General features: G+C 35.1%; 1 protein-coding gene across 1 annotated transcript; it reads right to left on the bottom strand.

Annotated features, from left to right (window-relative positions):
- Positions 1 to 2,194: 2,194 nt before the first annotated feature.
- On the bottom strand, positions 2,195 to 9,483 carry LOC127965524 (CD302 antigen). Its single transcript, XM_052566352.1, has 6 exons — positions 9,320 to 9,483; positions 8,043 to 8,168; positions 7,822 to 7,932; positions 4,339 to 4,521; positions 3,045 to 3,068; positions 2,195 to 2,866 (listed from the first exon to the last, which is right to left on the bottom strand). The coding sequence occupies exons 1-6, from the start codon at positions 9,405 to 9,407 to the stop codon at positions 2,664 to 2,666; spliced, it is 735 nt and encodes a 244-aa protein (XP_052422312.1). The 5' UTR covers positions 9,408 to 9,483; the 3' UTR covers positions 2,195 to 2,663.
- Between the last annotated feature and the right edge of the window lie 954 nt (positions 9,484 to 10,437).

Genomic DNA, 10,437 nt, shown 5'->3' with positions numbered 1-10,437 from the left:
CCATCTCACAGCAGTTTGTCGTTGTTGACGTGACTTCAGGTCATTACTAATTCACCCAACATAAACATAAAACCCTAGAAATATGTGCAAGGTGAGCACTTTCAGTTCCTGTCAACAGCAGTGTTTTATCTGTGGGAATCTGTGTGAAAGAGGCATAGCATTGGCTTCTTCTGAACTCTTTTACCCTGCACTGAGAACTGTGGAAAAAAGACACAATGGCAACAGCAGCTTCCTTACACTTCAACATCCTGATCCAGACTGGACACGTGACATGACTGAAATACATGAACTTTCACAGAGAACTGCATTCTTGTTTTCAAATGACCATGCCCTGAAAACCACATAAAGTCACACCAACAACCACAAAGTACACCTTATAAACCATATGGCAACACTCTGGCAACCACCCAGAACAATCAGCACGTTAGAAACCATATCAACATGACACCAACCACACAAAACTCCTTTAGTAACTTTCACAAATAAGACCTGCATTATTCTGAAATGACAATGCCCTGAAAACCACATAAAATCACACCAACAACCACACCTTAGAAACCATAAGACAACACTCTGACAACAACACAGAGCAAAGAGCAGCTTATAAATCATATGGCAACACTCTGGCAACTGCACAGGAAACCAAAGTGACCACAAAGCAACACACCAACAACCACTCACAACCACATAACACAATAGTGATCACATATTGTGCACACAGCAACCCGTCAACACCCTCCAACAACCACAAAGAATAAAAAGAATTAAAAAAAAAAACAAGTCTACAATATTTTTGCACAAAATTAATGTTCTTTGGTAGAATCTAGTCATATTAGACATACAGACATGGGCATGTAATGTGAAGACCTCATCCTGAAAAATCATGGTGATATCAGAAAACTTTAAACATTTCTAATTCTACATTTTGTAAACTCCAGGCGCTCTGAGAAGTGGCCTGAAATCTCCTCTCTGATTGGTGCACTGGCCTGCACACAGACTATCACCAGGATGATAACATGAGTCATAGCGTCCTCTAGCGGTCATCAGTGACAACCTGTAATGTGCTGACCAGAAGGGGACAGTAAAATCTGGGTTGATCACCAAAAACACAGAACCTTGAAAGCAGTTTAAAGGCTGCGGAAAATCTTTCAGTGAATTACTGCCTATATTGATGGCAAATTATTATTACAACACTAGTGTGTTGGGCATACTATTTAATAAATACATGTATTAAATAAATACGCACATTATTAAAACAAATGCATTTAACTAAATAAATAAACAATGCATTTGAAATAAATACAAATTAGTAAACAAATACATTTAAATGGATGAATGTATTAATTTATTTAACAAGCCTAAAGAGTCTAACAAGTCATATTTTGAGGATTTTTATTATTTTTACTGGTGCAACTACTTCGAAGATGTTATTAAAAATCATTCAAATAATTTAAATTATAATAAATTAATTTAAATTTATAATAAAATATAAAAATGATAATGATACTAACTATATGTTACTATACTATAATATTATAAAAAAAATATAAAAGAGTAAAATAAATTTAAGAAAGCTTTAGGTTTTGAGAAGAGTTATTGTGTTCTTCTAAAATAATAATAATTATTTTTTAATTGTACAATCTAATCCTGAAACTTTTTTTCCACCAAACTAATGACTGATAACTCGCAGGATGGAATGTGACATTGAGGACACAGGAAAAACCTATAAAGTCGATTATCGACCCCAAATTGTGTGCCACGGTGGTTTAAATACAAATTTGTATGTACAGACAGTGGTAATGCAGCAGCAGTCATAACATGGACAAACAAGTGTAGGTGAAGTAGCTGGAGATACAGAGGGAAACTGACACTTTCAGGACAGAACAATGACAGTGATCTATAAAAACCCCAGAGGGTAATTCATCTGCCCTCGATTATCTGACCCACTTCATCCTGATCGCTCTTTCGTTACACACATTCATCTGCAGAAACATCTGGACACTGCTGCAGCAAAACCAGCGTCTTCGGTTTATTAACTGCCCACTCATCATTTTGCACGTCTCAGGAAAGTTTAGCCTGAATATGCTTACAGCAGCATTAAAATCAGAGCTATTATAAAACGATCATGCATTTCTGCATATATCAATTACTGTTTTATTGTTCGGTTTCACAAAAAAGAAACAGAAAACTGAAATGTTTGACAATATTTTATTCATTTTGAAAGACCAACACTTGATTCGTTTCTCTATGGCTTGTTGCTTACGTGTGGATAACGTTTACACCTTTAGATTAATTCATTACAATATAGATACAGATGATTGTTAGTGGCAAATAAAATCATAAAAACAATTACAACAGCATTAAAAAAATACTGCGATTGGCAATCACGAAGTATTTGTGTCTACAAACTTGTGGTGCTTATAGAGGACTAGCAGTGACAAACACGTATGATTGGAAAATAAATACTGGTCCTACCACAACGGGAGAAATCTGACGAAACTTCCCATTTTGTGAATCTCACAACAGAAACAGAATTTGGTGCACGCACACAACATTAACAAATGATTCAAAGTCTCGTGATGAGGACAGAATTCAACTGATCTATGACTGAAACTCCCATGAACGCCTGCTGCTTATTCTCACCTGGGCACGGATGAAAAACACTAAGGTACCTCCTTGATTTCATCAGCATCTACCAAGCAGGCCTGATCGGAGGAAGGGGATCTGAAGGGCAGATGGTACTCGATCAGGTTCAGGATGGACGAGCCTGGGTCGCTTCTTTGACGAAACAACCAAACCACTGTAGAGATGAGCAGAATCAGCACCACGCTGATGATGACCAGAGCTAACAGAAGAGGACTGCCCTCTAGAGATCAGAAGAAAGAACACACACAAGATGCTTTCTGATGCTTTAGATGATCACGAGGGCTTCCAACTCATCAAAACACAATTAGGGGCAATATGACTCTTAGAAAAACTCAATTTTGTACAGATATAATAGCAGGATTACAGGACAGACATTAGGAAAATAAGATCATGCTTACGAGGTGGGCTTATCCAGACTGCCTCTGAAAAACACATCACAGACAGTGAAGGTCAAATTACACTTTAAAGTTTTTAATGGGCAAAACATACCTAAAGTTTACCTTCAATAACACTGGAAACCATAACCGTCTTTCCACAAAATTTACCATTTTAATTTAATTTAGCAAAAGTATGATAGTACATCATTCCCTACACCAGAAACCTATGGAAAGCCAAACTACTCAAAAATAAATCGATAAATATTTGAACATGCAAGATCTAGAAATTCAAGAAATCAACTGTGACTTAATAAGAGTGACTTTTCAGGATCTTGTGGTTAAATCAAAGTCCAATGATAAAAATGAATCACATTAACAAAAGCTACAATCTGTTGCGTCATTTAACGAGTAGTACATTTTTAAAATGCTTTAATTATCTTATTATTTTATAATTTTTAATGGATTTAATAATTACATTGAGTAATTTGGCCACAGAATTATAACATGGAATGCTGTATAGTTTATGGTTATTATAGTTAACTAAAAAAATTATTGCATGTTGGTTACTTAAAAATAAAATAGATTTACTGAAATGATAATGATAAAAATATATTTTTAAAAAGAAAATGCTGTTAACATATTAAATGCTAAAGCTATATTTGTCATTTTTATTTAGTTTAACTTCATGCACTAAAATAACTAAAATAAAATAGAATTACAAAAAAACTATATGCCATCCTAGACCACAAAACCAGTTATAAGGGTACATTTTTCTACATTGAGATTTATCCATCATCTGAAATGAGCTTTCCATTGATCTAAGGTTTGTAAGGACAGGACAATATTTGTCTGAGATACAACTATTTGAATATCTAGAATCTGAGGGTGCAAGAGAAAATAAGAAAAAAGGAAAACATTGAGAAAATTACCTTTAAAGTTGTCCGAATTATGTTCTTGGCAATGCATATTACTAATCAAAAATTAAGTTTTTATATATTTGTAGAAGGAACCATAAAAAATATCTTCATGGAACATGATCTTTCCTTAATGTCCTAATGATTTTTGTCATAAAAGAAAAATCGATCATTTTGACCCATACAATTGTTTTTGGGCTATTGCTACAAATATAAAACAGAGACTTAAAACTGGTTTGTGCTCCAGGGTCAAAAATATAAACAACAACAACAACAACAACAACAACAACTATACACAACAAAAATGACTGGAACTTTTCAGCAATTTGAATGAAAACAAAAAAACACAGCATATAAGCTAAAAAGGTACAGCTGTCCTAATCCAGGAATCGTGCACTTACTCGTCTTACACACTACTCCATTCTCAGGTTCAACCGTGCAGCTGACGTTCTCCCACTTCCCCGTGTCGGCGTGAAGAACCACACACGTGTCCAAGAGCGGTAGATCAGTGTCATCAGAGCCACCGTCCTCCCAGTTACTATAGCGCAACACGCCGTTATCATCATGCCACTTAAAGACATCCTCTGCAAGACGCACAGAGAGTTTTCAATCAAATTAAAGTATGCACTCATCAATAAGGATCAATTTTAGGGTAGCTCAGATTTATTACATATTTCACAAGATATAATGAAGGTAAACAAACAAGCTTGATGTTAAGACTCAAACCTGGATACTCAATAACGAAGCTATCAATAAATCAAGACTTAAAAGTGGATTTGGAGTAAAAGTGATACAGGCAGCTATTTATACATTCTTTATGATGCATTATGATTGACAGGATTGGCTCCTCCCATACCTTCATTTAAAACTGTTTCTAATCGCGATTACAATTACGGATGCCACAATTACATAAATTGTTCACAGAAGCAATTAATCATTCAAAGTCCTCTTATGCTATTCTGCATTCTTAAGATGCGTTTTTTCCTTTCTACATGTTATCTTAAAGGTTTTTTCTTATTTCAGTGCTAGTTTAACACTATAATACCATGCATACAGTATTTTTAGCTTTTTAGAGGAAACCAATCCAGTGTATAGTTAACATTTGAGGCTTAATACTATAGAAAAGCAATAAAAGTTTTTCAGTTAGTGTTTCCAGCTTATTTTCATATAAAAACATTGCATGGAGTTGCTTCAAACAAAGATGTAAGCACCATTCATGTAATATTAATTAATAAATCGCTATTACAATTTCATAGGAATAATCAACACTTAATCATGCAGCTATAATTACTGTCAAAATGTTTTTTTTTTTTCATATAACACTGCATTTACGACCTAAAAATATATATATATTTGAGAAATAATTGATGCATTTTTTTATTTTTAATAATAGTTGGAAATTATAACATGCTTTTGCTGGAAAACAATGACGTGGAGTGACTTGCATATTTTCAACCCATTCAAACTGATGCTTGCAAAATTATCACAACACATTCTTGCACTTTCAACGAAACCTCATCTACAGGAGATGACTTCACCTAAATGACATAAAGCCAAATGTTTAGGCTAGACAGCGGATAAAAACACATGTAAACACCTGATGAATGAAACGTAATGCAGCTCTGGTCTGAATCTGTGTCACGTCAGGTCATTCCTTCAGATCCATGAACACATGATCAAAGTTCACATTGTCCTCTGGTTCATTGTTCAGTCCCAAGTGAGCTCTTTCATCATGAAGCCTAAACAGACTGATGCAAGCATGTGGCGGCTGGAATATGTTTTTATAGTTTTGACTTGAAAGCATCTGGGCTCTGGGTGTGGATGATGCATTTTTGAATCCGCAAACCCCCGATCAGCCCCTCAAATAACAGGATTTCCTTGTGTTGTGAGATGATACGTGTGAAAACTTCACTAGAGGAAGACCGCTCAGAAAGTTCATGTGTTTACATGTACAATATGCATGGAATATGGTCTGATTTAACCTGAAGATACAAAGATAACTAGAACTTTAAAGGGCCATCATTTACTCACCATTCAAACCTGTCAATGTTGTCAAACTTGCAGTGCGTTTTTAAAATGCATCATTTGAATTGAGAACAACTTGAGCATTCGGCCTTATAGTATATTTTGCATTTCATGTACAAAAGAAGAGCTCAAAATAACATGAGAAAGAGAAACGGTATAAAGGCATAGACTGACCCCTTAAAACTTCAAGCGTGCATGATTCACTCAATTAGAAGTTATACAAGCTGTCAGCAACACCAGACATAGAGCTCAAAAATAACTAAACAGACTGGTCAAGATTTTCCAGAGCACTTCTCCTTTAACGGTCACAGCTAAAAGCACGGACTAGGCAACAGTCTGGTAAACAACTCTTTGTCAAGACCTCTGGTCTGAACAGATTAGTCAGGTTCAACTGCATTCCAGTGTAGAGAAGCTGGACCACGTCCAGTAATCTGCTTAAACATCAACTGCATACGCTTTTTTTTCTTTTTTCTTTAATGGGAGGAAATATAGCTTAAATATTTTTTTTATTTTTTTATTTTATTTTATAAATATATCTTATTATTAGAACATTTTATTTAATGTCCAAGTTCTATTTTAGTTACAGGTGCAATTTATAAGATATTTGAAGTAAAATATCCAAAAACCACTAGGCTAGTGTTAAAGATTTTGTCCAGCTCATTACTAACAATCTCTCTAATGTTTTCAGCTACTTGTAAATCATGAGAAAATTCCCCATTCTAAACAGTGACACGGGGCAGCGCAATCACCTGTCGATGACGTTTGCTACCCTTTGTTACCACCTGTACTTGACGTAGAAGCCACATGAAACAGTGTCGTGGACAAATGCGGAAGTAGCTTCACGACAAACTTCAACTAGAAAGAGATGCCGATCTCGCTTGTGTTTTACTCGACAAGTGAGTAGTTTTGATTTGTATCTTTACAGAAAACATAAGCTATTATAACGTATAACTATCTATAACAAGATTAGTATTATGGGGCATACACGCCAAACGCGGGGCATCGCGTCTCTAGACCCACGCGAGGACGCGTCTGATCGCGTCTTTGCATTGACTTTGTTTGTAATCTACTCGCGCAAATCATTGAACTCGCATTAAATCCATGATTTATCTTTCCGTCTGATGGCCGTCAGTGATTGGGTAGAAGACAACAAATCCCATCCTTCCACGCTCCTTCTTAGCGTCATCAAACCACGCGATTGTTATTGTTTTGGTAGTGCGCCCTCTAGTGGCTGGTCCTACAACCTGTGCCTTTAATAAAACAGAACTTGCACATTAAGTGTTTAAAATGCTTCCCAAACAATTAAATAAGATTTACATAGTGAAGAACAAAAACATAATAATGATATACACATAAAAATACAAACATTTCTATGTAAAAATGATTCTGTAGAATTTTTTTGTTAATTCTGACAGTTACTCAATTTCGAATTTATATATTTAAATCATTTCACAAAATTTTTTACTTCGTTGGTTAAAAAACAAAAAACAAAAAAAACAATACTCAATCAAAACAATTTTTGTATTTGCAACTCAATTTACTTTTGTAGTCTGGTGCATTTCTGAACGAAACTGGATATTCAATGAGAAAAAGAAAATGTAAGACTGGACTTGAATTTATTCAGGAAATTATTTTGCTCCTGAAAAGTGGGTGTTACTTTTATCTTTTTAAAAGTAAAAGGGATTTGAAAGTTGATTCAGAGGTGGAACAGGTGATAACTTTTAATTTTTCCTGTATTGATGAAATGCTCACAATAAGATACTGCATAAGAAAAGCAAATATATCCAATTCTGATGTTTAAAGACAGACATCACTAGGTTTTGAGACGCAGGCATATTTTGGATGGAAATCAAACTCACCGTCGCTGTCGTAGTACATTCCAAGCCAGATGTTCATTTTACCTTTCCACACAAAAGGACTGTACTTAACGACGAAGTCATTCTCCTCAGCACTTTTCACTGTCAACAGATCTAAAAACATAATAGGGGAGGTTAAACTGTACCATATAGTGCATTAAAAATAATCCACAATTTAGATACTTCAGTGTGTTATAGTTTGCAAATTGTAAAAAAGTAAACACCATAGCCTCTGCACATGTTCTTTGCATCTTGAATGGAGTAGCTTTTGGCAACATCCTCCTCTCCATGGACGAAGTGATAACAGTTGAGGTTGAACGGCAACCATGTGCGTCCATCTGCAGGACAGTCTGTACGGACAGGACTTTAAAGTTAACATCTCAACAAGAGCCCCAAGGCAACACGTGGTAAAAGTTCACTCTTCCGTGCTAATTTGAGGTTTTGTTTAAACCGGCTGTCACATGAAAGAACATTCTGGTTCAATTCCTTGCATGAGTAGCTCTGTCACAGTGAAATTTCAGTGGTTCAGAATCAATGAACATCAAATGTGTTCACTAATAGCCTGGCTGTGATAGTGTGTCATGCAGCATTTGACTTCAGTAAAGACAGATTTTTTTTTTTTCATTGACCACATAACACATTTTGAACTTTAAAAAAAACAATTCATGGTGTTATTTGTCCCAAAAAAAACAAAAAAAAAACCTGAGTATTAAAGTTAGAAAAAGGCATAAATGTAATCCATATGACTTATGCCCTATTTACAAATGTACTGAAAAAATAAAAATAAGTTTCATATCTTTTAAATCAAATATAGTGCCAGGCAATAGTTTTGAATAACATTTGGTAACAAGAAATGATAGAACTAGTTAAGTTTAGATAATGTAATTACTTCTGAAGTTATCTTATGACACCAGAAGACTTCCAATTTAGCGCAAACGTCGTATGGCAGCATACGGATATATATATGAGTTTAGATTTTTTATATATATAACTATAAAAGATTGCAGTATATATCTGAAAAAAAGACTTAATTTCGATTACGTTTGCATGCAAGAAAATTATAATAATTCCTCGAAAACCAATTCCCTGATATTTCCAGAAAGTTCTGTCAATGTCATCAAAAACAGTTAAACTTGACAGTAACTTAAACCTAAAAAGCTCTTTGGGGAATGCATTAGGGTTTTACAGTACTGCTAACGGTAACAAAACAACATGTGGAGATTCCTCTTTCAATGACTAGATTTGTTTCCAGTCTTACTCAGTTGGTAGTCAAAGCTCGTGACAGTGATGAAGAGAAGTTAACTGACGTTCAGCTGAAATATAATGCAATAAACAAACAGTGTGTTTTTTTTTTTTCATGGCGAGAGGAGTGGAGATCTCCGATGCACGCGCTGAACTTCACCGTTGTTTACTTCGCCATTAAAACAAACCAAACAGTCACGAGCTTTGCGTTAAACACTAAACAGATCAAACACTCGCTAAAACTAGTTCAACTACTCACCGGCACCGTCCTCTCCTATCGCGAACCGGCTCGTAAGAGTCAGAAAAACGATATAAAACAGTGTAAAATGAAGATAAACGGAGTCCATGCCTTCAACACAGCGAATTGAGTGAATAATATGGCTCCACGCGCTCAACGCGTCACATACACAAACGTGCGTGCGCGCTCACACATCGACAACAAGAAAGATTTAATTACTTCATCACTAAATTTTGGCGACAATTTCAAATAAACCACATACAGTACATAAACAGACGATATAGAATATAAATAGGGAAGAGTAAATAAAAAATAAAAATAAAAATAAAAAACTCGGGGAAATTGATTAAATAAATGGCAACCTGTTCATTTTGTCATTTGGTTTTAGCTGGTTTAAGATGGTCCAAGCTGGTCTTTGGCTGTCCTAGCTAGTCTCCCAGGTGAAAACCCCTCTGAAACCAGCTTTGTTGTTGTAGGTTATATAATGTGTTTTTGTTTTGAGGTGTACAGTATAGTGCACATCTAATGTGAGACTTATGCATGACCTAGCTTTATTTCTGTATATTAAAGCTCAGAGAGATGGTCGGAGCTGACTAGTTAAAGTCTCTCCAGCCTTCAAATCCCTCAAGAATGTGTATACGTGAGTCCTGAGCCATGTCTCTAACAGTGACCTGATGCCCTCATTACACTCCACAACACAAGAGCTCAGAGAGAGAACAGACTGTTGTTTGTTTGCCTGTCATTTTTAAATCTAATAGTTAAGTAACCAAATGCAGAAAATAAAGATAAATAAATGCATAAACAAACAAACAGAAGAAATGTTTATTGTTCTCCTCAGTCCAAGATGCAAATTCTTCTCTAGGTGTTTACCATTCTGAATTAAAATGTTTAAAATTAAATGAGAGTGGATAAGGCATTATAATGATATCATAAATGATTACAAGTAAAATTACAAAAATTAAAAATACGTTTGATTAGTATCAGCTCAGTTTCGGGGTCGACTGAATCAGAAGCACAGTTTTGATTTGTAATCAGGCACATGCTTAAGATTTTAGACTAAACTCTACTGAATAAACTTTCATTTGAAACAGACATGGAAATATTATGAATATTGGCCTATATTAAATTTAAGAGACACG

Source organism: Carassius gibelio, chromosome B9, assembly GCF_023724105.1.
Source record: "Carassius gibelio isolate Cgi1373 ecotype wild population from Czech Republic chromosome B9, carGib1.2-hapl.c, whole genome shotgun sequence".
Taxonomy (NCBI): Eukaryota; Metazoa; Chordata; class Actinopteri; order Cypriniformes; family Cyprinidae; genus Carassius; species Carassius gibelio.
Note: the sequence above shows the minus strand (reverse complement) of the source record. Positions and strands in the feature narration are given on the sequence as shown.

Bases quoted from the DNA above. Each gene is read 5' to 3' on its own strand.
- LOC127965524 (XM_052566352.1), bottom strand. From the start codon at position 9,407: ATGGACTCCGTTTATCTTCATTTTACACTGTTTTATATCGTTTTTCTG. The intron at 7,933-8,042 runs GTGTTTACTTTT...TTATGTTTTTAG, and splicing joins GAACATGTGCAGAGGCTATG to ATCTGTTGACAGTGAAAAGT. The intron at 4,522-7,821 runs GTGAGTTTGATT...TGCGTCTTGCAG, and splicing joins AATGTACTACGACAGCGACG to AGGATGTCTTTAAGTGGCAT.